Below are 18,646 nucleotides of genomic sequence, written 5' to 3'. Positions count from 1 at the left end.
TGTTTGATAAGATGTAGCTCGTTCAAAGTTGATTGACATTAATAAATTAATGCTATAATATTGTAGACGAATTGCAAGTTATCGAAAAATGTTAGTCTAATTCATTGCTGTTATTTGAAAAAATAATCATTGAGTAAAAAAAAATCTCTAACTTCGCATCAAAAGGATATCTGAATGAATAGTAAAAAAAATTATAAATTGCACGCATCATGACAAAAGTAGCCACGAAAATCATCCCGCATTTTCTAAACGCATGTATAGTACTTTTTTTTTTTTTTACAATGAATTCAATAGGAGAAATAATATCTGAAGTCAAACTAAATTTAAATACAATTGCAAAAGATAATTTAATTGATACTTTGTAGTTTAAAACGAAAATTGGCAGAAGCTCTCCAAGTAAGTTTAAATAAATTTTTCAGACGATTTATTTTTCCATTTCATGCATGAAGATTTTTTTAAAAATATATTATATATATATATATATATATATTATACAGTGGCTCAAACAATTGTGAGTACATCTTACTTTTACTTGATAAATCAGTTTTCAATATAAATAAGGCATTGCCGAGAATTGCAAACATTAATTTTATACATAAAAAAAATGGCTTGATTTGAAGTAAAAAACCAAAGAAAAATTTCTACATTGAAAAATTTCAGAAGCATTTTAAATAAACATACGCAAATTTTTGTCTCAAAAAATTAAGAATACATCAATGAAATTTGTCTCAAAAAATTAAGAATACATCAATGAAATTTGTCTCAAAAAATTAAGAATACATCAATGAAATTTGTCTCAAAAAATTAAGAATACATCAATGAAATTTGTCTCAAAAAATTAAGAATACATCAATGAAATTTTTGTAACATCTCGCGTAGAAAGAAAGTTCCAGTATTTAGTTGCTTGTCTTTTAGCTTTCATAATGGCCTCTAAACGGGTGGTACCGATTCGGCCAATTTTTGGTGGTATCTGAAGCTATTTCTCCCCATTCTTCTTGCAACACTTGTTTTAAGTGGGTTTTGTTTCTAATTTTGTATTTTTAAAACACTGTTTTTAGTGCGACCCACAGATATTCAATGACACTGATGTGGTAATGAGTGTAACTGCTGTTTACAATGAAAGACACCACATTTTGACATTACGTGCATTCTGCTTGAAGTCGTTGCCCTACTGGAAAATGAAATTCCCATCTAAACCCAAATTTTTAGCACTTACCTTTATATTGTGGTGAAGTTTATCCGATTAAAACATATGGTTCATAATGCCATTTATAAAAACTTACGTTTCCAACTCCTTTTGAGTGAGTGAATATTATACTAGCGCAAGATCCAACTCCTTTTGAAGCCATATAACCACGAACCAAGATGGAGCCCTCATGTTCAACTGTAGGACGTAATTTTTTTTAATCCAAAGCAGTACTGGGATTTCTCCATAAGGTGCGACGACTGTAACTGCTTAAAATGTTGAATTTACTTTTATCACTAAAGATAACTTTCTTCCAAAAGTTATTGGCCCTCATTTGATGAGTTTTTGCAAACTTCAATCACTTTTTCTGATTTTGAAAGCTATGGAGAGTTTCTTTATAACAGTTCGATTTCTATATCCAGCTTGTCTAATTATATTTCGCACAGTTTCAGCGTTTTTCCTGTGATTTGAGAAAATTCTGCAGCATGTGTGATGAACCATATGGTCGCAGCAATCTAAAGGAAAGTGCTAAAAATTTTGGTTTAGATGGAAATTTCTTTTTCCTGCTGGACAAGGACCCCAAACATATTGCACATAACGTCAAAATGCGGTGTCTTTTTCATTGTAAAAAGCAGTTACACACACCACAATATCCCGACATGAATGTCATTGAATATCTGCGAGCCACACTCGAAGCAGTGGTCCAAAAAACACAAAATTAGAAACAAAACCCATTTAAAACAAGTGTTGCAAGAAGAATGGAGTAAAATATCTTCAGATACCACCAAAAATTGGACAAATCAGTAACACGACATTTAAAGACCATTATAAAAGCCAAAAGACATAACTAAACATTGGCACTTTCTTTCGATGCGAGATATTACAAAATTTCATTGGTGAATTCTCAATTTTTGAGGCAAAAATCTGCGTTTGTTTATTTAAAATGCTTCTGATACATTTCAATTTAGAAGTTTTTCGTTGGTTTTTCTTTGTTTTTACTTTAAATTAAACCATTTGTTATGTGTAAAAGTAAAAACATGTTTGCATTTCTGCAATGTCTTTTTATATCGAAAGTCGGATTTATCAAGAAAAATTAAGGTATAGTCTCAATTATTTGAACCATTGTATATATGAAATTTAACGTACTTAACACAGAAAATGCTCTTATTGAGGAATGGAAACTGTTAAATGTAAACAAAACATTGTAAGAATTTAATACTGCCTCATTGGAAGTTTTTGTAGTTGCATTAAATTCAATGCTTTGCTCAATTAATTAATACAGGTAAAAAATATTATTAGAAATGCTCTAAAAAGGGTTCGCTATGCCACCAAACAGTCCATGCAGTCAGAGAAAAAGTATAAAAGAAATCGAAAAATGGACTTCAAACTGAAAATTTAATCGAACATGAAAATAGGCTTAACCGTCTCTAAATGGGTAATCGCTATGAGTTAACAATGGAAATTGATGACCATATATGACCATGATGACTAAACAGTTATTCTACAAAAATGGTCTTTGTATTAACTAAAGGCTAAAAAAAAACTTTAAAAGATATCATTATCATCTACGTTTTCCTTTAATTTTAATACTATTTTAATTTAATTTGATACACAAGGTATTTAATGTTATAATGGAATTCATATTCATCGATAAAATTTAATTGCTTGCTTTTCCCAATTATTAACTGAATAATAGAATTTTCATTTCGCTTTTGTTTCTTAATATACTTTTTTTTAATTTCAGTAAATTGATTCAATTTCATATTTTTCAGTCGTATAAGAAACAGTTAATTTTTTTTTATTAATTTCATATTAATTATTTAATAACCCTAAAAGTCAATCTGTCCTAGCAAGCGGGTCGCTAAAGATGACTAGTATTCAATCATTCGCAGATTCATTATCATGTAAAATATTGCAGAATGACTTGTTTTCGAAGGAATGTTTCCAGAGAGCTAGAGCATTAAATATAGTAATTACAATATTTCACGCGAAACAATTCCATTATATTCAAATTTCGGTCGCAAACCAAAAATAATGGCAACCATTACTGTCAGACTATCGCTTGCTTCGTTCATAGAAAAAACTTTAATACTAAGACTTTCACAGAAATGACGATAGAAAATCATCCTTGGCATCATTTCTTGTTCTTGGCTTTCATTATTTCCGTAAATGAAGTAAAATCAAGCACTGCATCTTATAACTATTATTTTCCGTACATTCTTCAATTGATTCAACTCGTCACAGTTGAAAATGATGCTGACCAACAAATTTTATCAATTTCAAAAAATTTACCACTGTTTAGATATTTAAATTTTTTTTTTTTTTTTTTTTTTTTTTTTTTTGCACAAAAATGAGGTATCGTATAGTGTCGATAAGAACTTTAAATTTACTTTTTAAAAGTTCGTATTAAATTTTTGAACTTATGTGGTCTATCTTATTCTTTGTTGTTTTAAGGACTATTAGGCTTATATATAAATAATTTATTGAATTTGTTTGCTAAAAATTACATTATGAGCGTTTATTCTTTTTGCATTAAATAGTCTTCTACACGAACATAATTCACGTAATAGTGTCACGTAAGTGATTTCATTCATACAACTCAACGATTTTTGGAAAAAGCGCGAACGATAATTTAAAAAAAATATATATCCGAATTCATTTTTTTAAATATTAGTTTTTATTAAAATTCTTTTTCTTACAGCTGTGAGCGTTATTTTGGCATGCAAGCAAATTTTTCTCGTTCCATATCAATTTTACGAATTAAGAATCTGATGTTCCAGCATTTTGGTAATTAGATAAGTTTTAATTATAGCATTTTGTTAACATTAAATGCTGATGCAACACAGATTAACTTAATATTTGAGTTTATAATTGATAAATCTATATTCATCAATATGCAAATAAGTATTTGTTGAAATATTCTTTAAAGAAATAATGCTGGGAATTTCTATTCTTAAAGAAATAATGCTGGGAATTTCTATTCTTAAAGAAATAATGCTGGGAATTTCTATTCTTAAAGAAATAATGCTGGGAATTTCTATTCTTAAAGAAATAATGCTGGGAATTTCTATTCTTAAAGAAATAATGCTGGGAATTTCTATTCTTAAAGAAATAATGCTGGGAATTTCTATTCTTAAAGAAATAATGCTGGGAATTTCTATTCTTAAAGAAATAATGCTGGGAATTTCTATTCTTAAAGAAATAATGCTGGGAATTTCTATTCTTAAAGAAATAATGCTGGGAATTTCTATTCTTAAAGAAATAATGCTGGGAATTTCTATTCTTAAAGAAATAATGCTGGGAATTTCTATTCTTAAAGAAATAATGCTGGGAATTTCTATTCTTAAAGAAATAATGCTGGGAATTTCTATTCTTAAAGAAATAATGCTGGGAATTTCTATTCTTAAAGAAATAATGCTGGGAATTTCTATTCTTAAAGAAATAATGCTGCTTGATTTCAATTTAAATCGGATCAATACATATTATCGATACAGAAATAGTCCGAGATTAACTTGTTTCTTCAATTAACAAAAAAGCATGAAACTAAAAATGATGAGTTGCGAATTTTTCTCCCTTCTCTCATTCTTTTTCATCCATTTTTTGGACAAAATGTGCGATTGCACAATCATTCTCTTATTTGATGTAGCAAAACGAAACACTGGAGAATGTCCCAAGACGTACAAAAAAAAATTAATTTTGATTGCCAGACGATATAAATGATTTGCATACATCGGTTATGAAACAATTTTTTTTATATATTAAACCGTAGGAACGCGCACTGTGAGACTAATGGCTAAACATTTCTACGATCACTTGGTGGTATCCATTTACTTCTCTCAGCCGTCTGAGAATGGTGTCAGTTAATCATTTGAGTGTAAAGTAGGAGTGGGTATTATGGGCGTCCTACAATACCCAACAGATCCATTGCACCTCCCAAGTAAAATACGAGCTGTTATTGTACTTTTCTATTGTGCATCAATTGATATACTGAAAATAAGATATATTTTATGTTAAAAAGCATCTCTCATTATTACCAGATTTTCCTTTATCCTAAAGAAAAATTTAAGAAGCAGTCCCAATTTTTTTTCTTCTTGGGGAAATTCCACTTGGACCAGCCAAATCGCTGCACATTCTTGGGGAATTTTTTTTTTTAATCTATTATCCATGAAATATCCGTTTGCATAACATAAGATACACTAAAACTAAAATACACACAGGAGTTTTAGTGATATTTTTACTATCATTAAATTTTGCTTTTTTTGTTGCATCCTGGTCCTTTTTTATTTCTTAGGAATCCTTAATTTAACATGCTAGACCAGTGCATGTTTCGGAAATTTAATATACCATTTCTGAAGATCCACAAAAATTATTCTGAAAACATCTCATAATTTTGAACTGTGCTCAGATAATAAGGGAATATTTTGAGCAGGCCCTCACAAGCAGTCTTGCAGCGAGGTTTAAAGGCGCCTGAGGTATGAATTAATTCCCCCCGCCCCCATTCGTCATCAGTAGTGAAGCTAGTGTAAATGTCGTCCGAGGAGGGGCATTTTTTCGCCGTCCACCATGATATTTCGCTTTAACACATTGACTGCCGCGTTGAATTTCTTACAATGTTATTCATATGAGCCCGTCGGTCACCGGTGACCCCACCACCATGGCAGTCAACTTATTAAAATTGCAATAAACAAGTTAATGTTTTGTCCTTGTAGCGGCCTCACCTAAAATTGATGCCTATGGTATCTAGGTCATCCTTACACCACAGTTATTTTATATTTGTTGAGGCCACACTTAACAGAAACAGAATTTCTGTAGAAGATTGTAAAAACTTGAAAATGTCAAAAATGAAGAAATACAAAATGAATAGTCCTACGGAAGATAAACTTCTATTAAATAATTCTTCAATTTAATGAAAGATCAATAAATAAGCCCTTCTATTTATTCATCTTATATTCAAATTGCATAAATAATATTGGAGAAATATCACACATTCATACCTATTGACCAATACAAAAACAACTAAATTATTTGTTGCCGTAGAATATATTTGCATAAATGAATGTTCTATTTTATTTATCTAATAAAAATTCTGGTTAAAAATATTTTCTAATTATATGATAACCACTTCTGGTTTGAATATTATTAGATTGTTTTGGACCAGAACTTTGAGTGCTATCAGAAAAATTGCTTTCCAGTCATAAGGCCAGATTAACGAATTACAAATTTATTTAGAATATTTAAACATAATTTTAAGGCCTTCAAGTCGAACTTTGACTGAATGTGATATGCATACCAGTCCGAAGCGAAAGGCGAAAGAGTGAAAATAACCCGATGGGATAGCGTAGTACGTCATTCAGCCGAATCTTCACATTCAGCCGAAGTGCAACGAGTAATTTACAATTACTTGAATATTAATTGGCATTCACTTCAGGTTTATTAGTCACAATGTTAAATTCAGATTATTTCATTTATTAATATTACCAAAATCAAACTAATTAAAATTTACGTTAATTGTTGAGAAATATCATGAGTTTTGATACGAGTCCTAGCCAAATACAAAATATTAAATAAAATTAAAATTTTACACTCCCCTTGACTAAAATTAAATCAAAAATAAATTTATAAATAAGAGTTACAGTATTTATAATAATTCCATAATTCCAAAAAAATTTAGATCGCCATAAAAATAAAATATCATCCGATAAAGAACAACTAGCAAATCTCGGTTTAGTGAGAACGAAGTAAAAAGTAGTCGGAAAAGCAGAAAGAATCCAAGAAAATTTACATTTATTCACACCAAAGGCTAATTTGCTAAAATTCCGAACAAGCATTCAATGATGAAGACATTTATTGATTTGAAATTGCAGTGAGAATCAAACCGTTGTATATTTGGATTCGAAAATTCGAACCCGGAAAATAAGATAAAAATTCCTAACATTAATAATTCAGAAATTTGAATCTAATTAAATAATTTAACAATATTGAAAAAAGGAGTCTAGGAAATTTTATTTTTATTTTTAATGAAAAAGAATAATAAAGAAAAATTCCTATTGCAATTATTTTCTTCATCGAAGTAAAATATGACAATATTCTTTTAGACTCAGCCGAAGTCTAATTACAGACGGAAAATGCATTAGGCTTAGGAGTCTCCCGGGTTAAAACGGGGGGGGGGGAGAGATTGATTACCTAATACCAGAGATTTTACTTCTAATAAATGGGAAATTAAATTTCGATAAGGATAATTATATTTTCAGTTTCCAAGAACAGAAGTTATTTTTATCTCTTACGCTGTTTATTAAGTATAACAAAAGTTATCGAGTACGATGCCTTCTCGAATACAGCTACTATTAAAAAAATCATTCATTTTCAAAATGCTATATAATCAAAAGTATATTGCATAAAAATAAGTGATAAATGAAAAAAAACCGCAAACTCACCTAGTTTTCTGCATATTTTAAATTGGTTCTATGTGCATTACTTGTGTCACACGACACACTTCCAGCCGGTAATTGAACTCATTCCACGCACTTATGTTGTTACGTTTTTGATTATAGGAGGTCTTTAATGTGCACTCAAAGGAAGAAGGCGATAAATCAAAGGTGTACGGGATCAAGGAGCAAAGCGAGACCATCCTCACAAACAAACCCAATCCAGCGGTAAAGAAGTTCATCCTTCAGGTATCGATGAACTTGAATATTCCAATGAAGGAATGTTCCGTTCATTAGATCGCAAAACACAACAACCAATTGCTGAAATAACTACAGTATCGTCGGGTAACTTGCATCAAGCAATTTTTTTTTTTCTCGGCGAAGGAAAACAGTCTATACATCTTCATGAAAATGCACAAAAAACATTCACTTTTGATGCATCTCTTTCAACTGTCACAATTGCATGTGGATTTTCATGCTCCAGAATCGCACACAAAACTGAGTTTGCATTATTTTCATATATCATTCATATTTCGACTTGTAATACTTTTTAATGTAAAGTGCTTTGTATATGAGTGAAACTTTCATATAAACTGTATTAGCGAAAACACAGTTATAGTGGCATATCCAAACCAACGTGAGAGTCCTATCACGAGAAATAGCAAATAACATGGCTGCCTTTTCGAAATGTCTATTGCATTTTTACAATTAAGGATGAATTTAAACCAAATATAAATTCGTTAAGCTGTGTTCATACGAGGCCAACTACTGCGTGCAATGGAAGACCACGCCTACCTCAGGAACACGTGACCCCAACTGGAGAATGCAAATGGTTGTCATCGAGAAAACTATTTTCCATTGTCCCAATACGGTCACGTGATCTTCCTGAGGAAGGCGTGACCTTCAATTGCGCGCAAGTTGACTTCGTGTGAATCCTGCTTTATGCAATTCCAAAAGACATAATTTTGTTATTCAGGGTTGCCATTTAAATCTGGAAAAATAAATTTCCCTGTCCGATATGCAGTATAACAGAGAGCGCTCGAATAGCATTCATGTTCTAGTTACAATAGATTAACAATACTCCTTGTTTTTATCTATGAAATAAGCAACATTTCTATATTAAATGAATGTTTATTTGTATACAGAAAAAAAACTCTTTATTATTTTTTAGAATTTTGCAAGACGAATTCACAAGTTAAGGGAACGGGATGGATATTGATCATTTACCTCATACTCTCTAACTTAAATACACACAAAATTAAAGATTTGAGTGAAATAAAACATAAAATACTACTCTAGCTATCAAGATACAAACCATTTAATAAAAAATTAACAAAAAAGCATTACAAAGGTGGGTTTTTTTCCCCCTTCTTCCCTAATTTATATATTTGAGCATCAATTTCTGTAAATTTTTCAGTCAGGTTTTTTTTTTTTTCCCCCTCTCTTTTAACAATTCAATTTGCAAGGCTGTTTTGTATTTTTGGGCCACAGCTGCAAGGCTGTTTTACGTTAGACCAAACAAATCAGTCCATGCTGATTTGTGAATTTAAAAAATTAAAAAACCCAATCCTAAAAAAAAATGTTCTGAAGTTTAAATGACACATGATTTTAATTTTAATAATTTTTTTGCAGCTCTTTTAAATCAAACAAAACTAGCATACTAATATTACCCTGAAAATAATGCAAAAAAAAAAAAAATCAACAGTCAGAATTCTTAAAGTTGCGGATAACCCTAGGCAATTATCCATTTACCAAACTGATAATCTGGTATTGATCACAGTTTATATACTTAATAAAAATATTAAAATTTATGGCAAAGGAAAATATCTCAAAAAGAGATAACATCAAGTTAGTGTCTTATCAATGGAGATTACCTGAAAATATCAAAGCCAATGATAATTACATGATAATATATTCTACAGCCTAAAAATTGGAAATTGAATGAAATACTTTCTTATAAGGATAAATTTAACTGAAATTTCAAAACTTTGATTTTTTTTTATTTTTTTTTTAATCTGAAACCAAAGCTTTGATCTGTGAAATGCAACTACCTTCATCTCTTCTTATACCACATGTGATGAAACATTTAATAAAAATTAGTTAAGCAAATTTAGTTAAATAAAAAAGTTAGTTATGTAAAAAAAAATTTAGTTAAGTAAAAAAAAACAGTTAAATAAATTTACAGCTGTTTAAAAGTTGACAAATAAAAGACCTCCTAAAATTATAATGATCTCCATCTGATTACGCTCAAAATCAAAAGCAATAAAATACTGGAAAAAAAAAAGCTAATATAACTGATAAAATGAGAGCATTGTAAAGATATAATAAAATATTAGAATTAAGATTCTAGAGATTAACATATATTTGAAAGCAATAAAAAATATCATGTATGAATACAATTTTAAAAAGGAATGATTTATTTTTTAATAAATATTTTTTTTAAAAAAGACTAAAAATACTTTTTTATAATCCTAAAAACAAAAAATATCAAATTCTATTGTTACAAAAAAGATTTAAATAATATATACATAACTATACACAAAATAATAAAAAAAATTAAAATGTAAGAAGAATAGAACAAGACTAGTAAATAATCTTTAAAGCTTTCTTTTTATTTCAATACGACATATGCAACAAAGAATGCACACAAAACCAAGTGCTTTTTTTTTTTTTTTTTCCCCATCTTCTCTAAATACGAAAACATAACATGGATTGTAAGATTCAATTCATATCAAACAAAATGATATGAGAGAAATATAATGCTTCTTAGAATGAGAATAGATCAAAATGGCACAGTTTTATGAAAGTTTACAGAATATATATACATGTTATGGTAAATGGTGTCAAAAATACACTTTTTATGAAAGTATGCAGCCTACATGAAATTTAGAAGAAAAAAAGTTTAGAAATATAAATAGCACTCAGATTTTTACACAATCATCAACAACTGGAAAATTTTGTTTTAATATCAAAATTGCTTATAACAGTTTTTAAAGAAATATATTATCACAATTAATTCTTCATTTTGGATCATAAATGCAAAACCACACTCATAAAATACAAAAATCATTGTCATGGAATATTAATCACATAAAAATAAAAGTAATAATATTTACTGCAATAAAATAATGAAAATCAAAACACTAAATCAAACAATATCACTATATTAAACTGATAAATTAAAAATGGCTTCTTATTGCAAAAATATTGCCGACAGACTAGTGCATAATTTAAACTTCTTTTAAAAAATAATATTTTAATATTAAAACATTTGATTTTGAAATAACACTCCAATAACTAAAATACATGAACATTACAAGATATTAAAAACAAGAAATAATACTGAATTTTCACATAGTAAAACATTTTTTTATTGCAATGATTCATTAATTGTACATACTATGCTATTCCAACCTTAAGTGCATTGTTTTGTTAACATTCAAGTAAATTTAAATTAGTTAAAATATGTAAAAGCAAACAAATAATAATATCACCTTTTTTTTTTACAGTGTTGATTAATCTGAATACTAAGTGTGTCATTTAGCATAATGAAATAAAGTTTAAGAAAGAATACTGTGAAACATTTATTTTCTTCTACCATCACAATTAAATTAAAAAATAAGAATAAGTTTCTAAAACAATTTTCTAGATTACCAGAAATGACATATGTAAGCAAATATCTACTTTATTATATTCCATCAATTTCTAAAGTGAAGTTCCAAAAAAAAACTACTAAATATGTTTGTTTATCTAGAAAAAAAGCAACTTATCAATGTTATTTACAGATCTATACATTTTAACTACTAAAAGCAAAAAATAGCAAACATACAGGTATCATACTTGTACAGATATGATACTTGCTCAGGTATCATACTTAAATATCAGGCCACTCTATTTCGTATATTCCAAAAAGAATAATAACATTTTTAAATAGTTCTTTGTGAGAACCAATATAAATTATATAAATACTAACAATCTATTATGTAAAAAAATAATAAACTGTTAATACAATATAAACTGTTAGGAATCGTAGTGAGAATGGCAAAAAGTTTCATGTTCTTGATTATGTTTTACAGTTTTCTTTTTTCTTTCCTTCTTTTCTTTCTTTTTTAATTACTATCTTCTTCCTCAGGTTCCAGTTCATCGTCATCTTTATCGATTAATTTTCTGGCTAATTTTACAGCATAAAATTCATTATAATGCATTTTTCTCTTGTACTCAAAGGCAGATCTTTGGGCTGTAAAAAAATAAAATAAAAGAATAATCTAACTTTAAAATATTCATAACTAACATATATATCAAATATCTAAGGAAACACAAAGGAAGAAAACCACATGTACCAATGAAAGCAAAAATTCTAACATAATATAACTTAACAGTTCAAAGAAAGCTACAAAAATTTTAACATAGCAATGAGGCCCAGTATGCTTTAAGGAAATTCAAGCTTTTTCCAAAAAATTTTTCTCATTCACTCAAATGTCAAATCAAATATAAAGAAACATTAATATCATTTCTATTCACAGAGATAAATGCAAAAGAATAAAAATGAAATCTATTAAGGCTATCTTGGAAATAAAATTTTTCAGCTCTTGGTCTACTAAATTTTCAAATGTGTATTCGTTATTCAGTATAATCAATAAAAATGACAAAAATGTAATGATTAATTTGTTAAGATAAATCAGACATATAACAATAAAGAGTACTTTTGTGTAAGTCTATACATATAAAAATATTCATATGCAATCAGTATGTGATTCATATCTAAATATTTTCTTTAAAAAAAAAATTACAAAAAAAAATGCTGTGCAAAGCTTGGTTTTTCTGATATTAAAGCTCCTCATTTAAAAAGAAATTAATTCTCTTAAAAAGGCAAAAGTTAATAGCTTAATTTTAATAGCTTAATGCTGAAAGCAATCATTAGACCTTTGAAAGAACTTCAGCATTGTTTAGAAATAGATAAATAAACAGAAATAAGTATAATTCAAAGTAATAAACTTCCAAATTTCATAAACTAAAAAAAAAAATAATAATCATAATATTAGTAAAAATAATCATTTTTATTTTTTTTACTACAATCTGTTGTATTGTAAAAATTAACCCTAACTCTTCAAGTTGTAAGATTTAAATATAACAAGCAAAATAATTAATAGAATCAATTATAATATATCAAAGATTTTTAAAATTTTCCTTGTCATAAACTGTTACAGGATAGAGGAAATCTTATAAAATCAGTTTTAATCAGAAAATGTTTCTAAGAAATCAAAGTTGGAAAAAATTATTCAAATTAAGTACAAAAAAGGGTAACAAAAATTCAATAAAAAATAGTTATTAATAAATTAATAGTCATTCTTTTAAGCTATGGTTTATGTCTTTTCTATTTATGCTAACACATATTAAATAATTTTTTTAAAAAAAAAAGCCATATAGAAATTTTCATATTTAAATATTTTTTAGATAAACCAACTTGAAGTTGAGATTCTTAACATTTAAAATTTTGAAATATATTAAGGTACCTAAAAAATGAGAGTAATATAATATTCAAGAGAGAAATACCTTAAATATGACATAAAGTACCTTGTCATGAACTAATGAACCAACATTAATATTTTAAGATGATGTAAATTTATTTTATATGATTTTAAATATTATAACTAATCTTCAATCAGAGATAATTTCTTGATATATATATATATAAACATGCATATATAAATATATGTATAATTATAAAATACACATATCTAATAAATTCAAATTATCTGCACCCCTGCACTTAAATTCAAGCTTTAAATAAGCAGTTTAACCTTGGATTATTCAAGCATCTGGCTTTACCATATTTCACAGGATCTAATATTTGTAATATTAATAGCCCAATATTAAACAAAAATATCATGTAAAAATCACACAGACAAAAGAAATTTATATTCAGCTACATTTTGGTAAAACTCTGCTTTGAAAACTACATAAGCTGTAAATGTTTTTGTACAAGTTTTTTCTTTCAATGTCAATCAAGTTCTTGGTATGATTTTCGCAAGGATTTTTTAAAAATTACTAAAAAATAAAACTGAATAATCATAAAGAAACAAAGTTGTGACTTAAGGAGAATATGTGGCCTGCTAATTTACCAAAATTATATCCCATTTATAAATAAATTTTAAGTTTCCAACCAAAACACACTATTTAATTAGAATTTATTACACTAAAATCAGTTGAATTTTTTTTTAAAAAAAGTCCTTCAATAATTTCTAAACTAAATTTTATGTTCTAATTATTCTTCAACTTTTAATTTTATTTGCCAATTTACTTTATTTACACACACACACCAAAAAAAAAAAAAAAAAAAAAAAAAAAAAAGCTCATGAAAATCTACTTTAATTTTTTGCATCAAATAAACTTAATTTCAGATACTATTAAGAATATTACAATAAATTAGTTAAAACACATTTTTTTATGACTGAAAAAACTCAAAGAAACCAACTTTTAAAATCTTTTCAAGTTGGAAACGTTGCTAAGAAACTGAATCTATGAAAACATATTACTAAACACCAATAGTATAATAAAGCATGCAAATTTTAATGCAGGCAAGTTAAATAATAATGTACTAAGAATAATTTTTGTAACATTAATTACTCTATTGAAAGAGGAAAACAACAAATGTACCTCTTTCTTCTTCCGTTTCTTCTTCATCATTTTCATCTTCACTAGGGGAATCCAGAACTTTAGGTTTTACTTCTTTTTCAGAACATAAATTAATCCTGAAAAATACAAATAAATTAAATTTCAAAAATGTAAAATTATAAACATGCTTTTTAAAAATATTAATTGGTTTTAAAAATTGTGTTGAATTATTTATGAGTCAAATTCTTTCATATTCTTCAAAAATGAAACAAAAAATTCAGACAACTGAAATTTATAAAAACATGTAACACGGAAAGGTGACATTTTCGATAGAAAAATTGCCAATATATATTCCAATTTTATTATTTTTTTTTTAAATTTGTTTGTAAAATAATACTTTTTTTTTCTGATGAAGTACTATTTTCTCAATTGTTCTTATGGAATCTGTTTTTTAAGCCTAATTACATAGTAAAATATTTATAATCTAATGTTTTCTCCAATTTTAAATTATAATAAATTCTAAAAATCCTAAATAATACACACAAATGTATTGAAATTTTATCTTTTTAATGTGTGTCTCATTTTCGCTATTTGTTGCTTGTGGTTTTTCCAACTTTTTAACAAAAGAGAAAGACAGATTTTTATCTCAACTATAATCCTACAAATATGTATAAAGTCTATTAAATTTTTACTAAAAGAATATCTAAGAGCATTTCAATATAAAATGTCTTGTAATATTTTATATTAACTTCTAACATAATTTTAATAAAATATCAACCGCATGTAAAATATGCAGCTTTGCAAATTAAAGTGCAAGCGGGGAACAATTGTGACAATTGATTTTTATGAATTGTGTGCATAATTTAATGCATATATGCATGTAAAGATAATATGAGAATGCCAGCATTTTATTAATTTGCCTGTGTAAAACATACTGATTTCTTATAGCAATATTGGAATGAACAACCTTAACTACCTATAACTTCTCATCAGTGCATGTTTAATGACATTCAGTCTGTTTACAACTTTAAAAAAAATCAGGATTGCTACAAATTATTATCAGCTTCTTTTATTCTATGAAATCACATTTCTCAGATTTGAAATAATTACAAGAATCATTTATATAATATATCAAATATCAAAAAAATGCTCAAAATCGACTGAAATTAATTTTTATCCAGTTTTAAAGAGTCAAATAAAGAGAGAGCAAAGAATTAACTAGAGATTTTTGTAAAGTATCAGTAAACTCAACAATCAATTTGAAATGTTAGTTAAAACCTATTTATAAGGTAACAATATAAATCTCACTGCTAAAAAATGAAGTTGGTAATTATCAGAAAACATATTTACTTTTTAGCTAATAAGTCAGCATCTAAAGTATCACTGCCGTGCCCTGATATTTCTTGCCCTGACTTATCTTCATAATAACTATATGGTGTCTTAGGTTCATCTATTTTCATGTGACCATAATCTTTGTCAGGTGGATGGAGAGTTTGAAGTATATTCATTTCATCCCATTTTATATCTGCAGCACTACAAGACAAAAAAAAAAAAACATTTTATATATATTCATAAAATTTTTCATAAACATATCTCAGAAATTTAAGGCCACTTATTTACCATAACATAAATAGGTAAAATATGAAAGAAGTATAGTTGTGTTTCGTCATAACAAATTGAATAGTAACAGAATTTAAAATCTGTGCATAAAAATATATCAGTTTAATTGTTTTTTAAAAACTCAAGGACTTTCTTCACAGTGTGTATCAACTCAACATTTTTTAGATAAGAAAAATAATACTATTTATGCCAACACTGAATTAAAATATTAAATATTTTAAATAAATAATTATAGATAAACAAATTACAAATAGAGTTATTGCAGTTATTTTGTTTTAATTTATTTTAGAGAAATATTTATACTCACTTTTTATTTGATTCGGCCTGATCATGGCTAGTCGATGTTTTGAGTATACCTTTGGCAGGCTTCTTGTTTAAATTTTCCGTCATAGTTACGGATTCAAATTCAAATATTTATAAAATAATCTAATCATTACACGATTTTCCAATAACAGAATTAGTTGTGACGCATTTACACCCCAATTTAATTAGTGACTTACATGGTAAAGCATCAATTTTCAGCTTGAGAGCGAAAGAAAAACAACCGCACAATGTTTGATTTCTTCTTTTCATTTCATTTCAATTCTTACTCTGCTGTTTTTGACAATTACAAAAATAATAATAATAATAATAAAAAGAATGATAAAAATTAAACTCTATAAAATGTTAAACTATTAATCTCTATGATTCATTAGAGAAATGATTAAAACTTTGCTTTATCAAGGTAGTATTAAGAAATCATTTCCTCAAAATGGAATGCTACGCAGTAAAGTTTTCCAATATATTTAAAGACTGCGAAGTCCACACAATATTAATATACCTTTTTTTTTTATATAAAAAATTTCCGTCACTTTATTCAGTTCAGGTAAAGAGTAAATTCCATAAATGAGGGATATAATTTGATAAAGATTCGATGCCCATAATGTTTTTGCGCAGTAAAAATTGAAAGTTTAATCTCATTCCAATGGTTTACATGGAATTAGAAGCCACATTTTGCCCAAGAAATTATGCAGTAATCTTCAAGATTTTGAAATATAAAAATTTTAAAAGGATTCAATATGTAAAATATTTTGCTTAAAAAGCTCCTGATTTATAAAAGATCTAATTTAAAGCTATGGATGCAGGTATTAGCATACTTTCTAAGACTATAGCCAAACATATATTACATCCATTTCATCACTTTTTTTGTTTTAAAAATTAAATAAAAGTATGGACTGAAGTTGTGCTTCTGCGTCAACGAAGAGTCGGTTAATCTACTCGTCAACTCGTTGAATTTACGTCTGTTCTTCCCCGTCGTTTTATCGTTATAAATTAGATTAACAATTAATTTTGGTGATGGTGTTCGTTACTTATTGCCTATTCTGTCAATGAATAGTTCTGAACTTAGCTCTTAAAGACAGCATAAGCAATGAGATACTGGAAACAATTCAAGAGCAAGTTGCTTACAGAAGTTCATTAAATCAACACCACACAATACGATTGGAAACCACCCAAAAAAGAAAGATTCAAGATTGAAATTGCAATGCGATTGAAATACTCTTACAAAATTTCAAAGAAATCTAAATACATATAAAACAGACAGTATTATTACTACAAAAATATTAATTGGCTTAATTTCAATATATTTATATTTTTAAAATTTTAATGAATGATAAATTAAATATTAACTTTTATTGAAATGGTTCTCTAAGTGAACAGAGAAGGCATTATTGAGCAAGAAAATAATTGCAAGAAGAAATTAAATTTTACTTTTTATTTAATTATTTTTTATTTCGATAAAAACTTGTCATTTCTTAAATTATTTTTAATTCATTTAAAAAGAATTTTCTTTTTACCTAGACTTATAAATAATATATATTAAGCTTAGACTTAAATATTATATAGACATGATAAGACTTGGACCGAAAACCCCCCCGGATAGTATAAAATAATGCATTGTGCCAAATATAAATACTGGGTAGTAAAATAAATATGCTTAATCGGACAAAAATGTGAATAAATTCATACAAAAAGTGCTCGAGATATAAAATTATTGCAGAATTATTACATAAAAAAATTAATCCATCTGGATAACGATAAAATTTGATAAAATTCGAAACACTCAAACTCGTATTTTCGCAGAAATGTATAATGTCTGATTATGCAATACTTCAGGCTATTTGAGTAAAAAAAAAAAAGAAAAAAAATATAAAATTCAAATAGATTTCTGCTTAATGAATCATATAAATATCACGTACACAATAGGAACATATTATGCTATCTGAATACTTTAGTTATGGTTTCGGATCAGATTTTTGAACAAATTTGGACAATACTGATTCAAGTGTACATGAGCTATTCTTTTTTTTTTTTTTTTTTTTTTTTGCTATGGAATAAGTAAAAAATTTATTCAACAAATAAAAAAAAATTTTATAAGGATATATGTGTAAAATAAAACTAACTTTCATAAATAATCACAGAATAAAGTTAATTTATATGAAGTGAAAATCAAAATGTGTCTTCCAATTATTTGATGTAACAATCAATTAGCTATTGGCTTCTTTGCTGAAGAAAGTGAGCATCAATGTAACCATTACATTTTTACAGGCTCAATTTCAATACCCAGTCAAAATGTAAATATATTCTAGCTTTAAATTGATTCTAGAAATTGAAACCATCCTTTAAACTGATTTTCTCTTGAAAGTGTCAAATAGTAAGAAAATTGCCTTAATCTTTGTTTTAAATTAGGGAATTATAAAATGAAAATTTTTAATAATAAAAAATAATTCTGAGAAATGAAAAAAAAAACAAAAAAAAACAT

At 27.0% G+C, this 18,646-nt stretch overlaps 1 protein-coding gene across 1 annotated transcript; it reads right to left on the bottom strand.

The window, feature by feature from the left end:
• Positions 1-10,202: 10,202 nt before the first annotated feature.
• On the bottom strand, positions 10,203-16,406 carry LOC129955324 (protein phosphatase inhibitor 2-like). The gene is made up of 4 exons (XM_056068254.1): positions 16,154-16,406; positions 15,577-15,759; positions 14,269-14,363; positions 10,203-11,848 (listed from the first exon to the last, which is right to left on the bottom strand). Exons 1-4 carry the CDS (start codon positions 16,234-16,236, stop codon positions 11,721-11,723), a joined length of 489 nt encoding a protein of 162 aa, XP_055924229.1. The 5' UTR covers positions 16,237-16,406; the 3' UTR covers positions 10,203-11,720.
• Between the last annotated feature and the right edge of the window lie 2,240 nt (positions 16,407-18,646).

This window comes from Argiope bruennichi, chromosome 1 (genome assembly GCF_947563725.1).
Source record: "Argiope bruennichi chromosome 1, qqArgBrue1.1, whole genome shotgun sequence".
Classification (NCBI taxonomy): Eukaryota; Metazoa; Arthropoda; class Arachnida; order Araneae; family Araneidae; genus Argiope; species Argiope bruennichi.
This window is presented reverse-complemented; position numbering and strand designations above follow the sequence as displayed.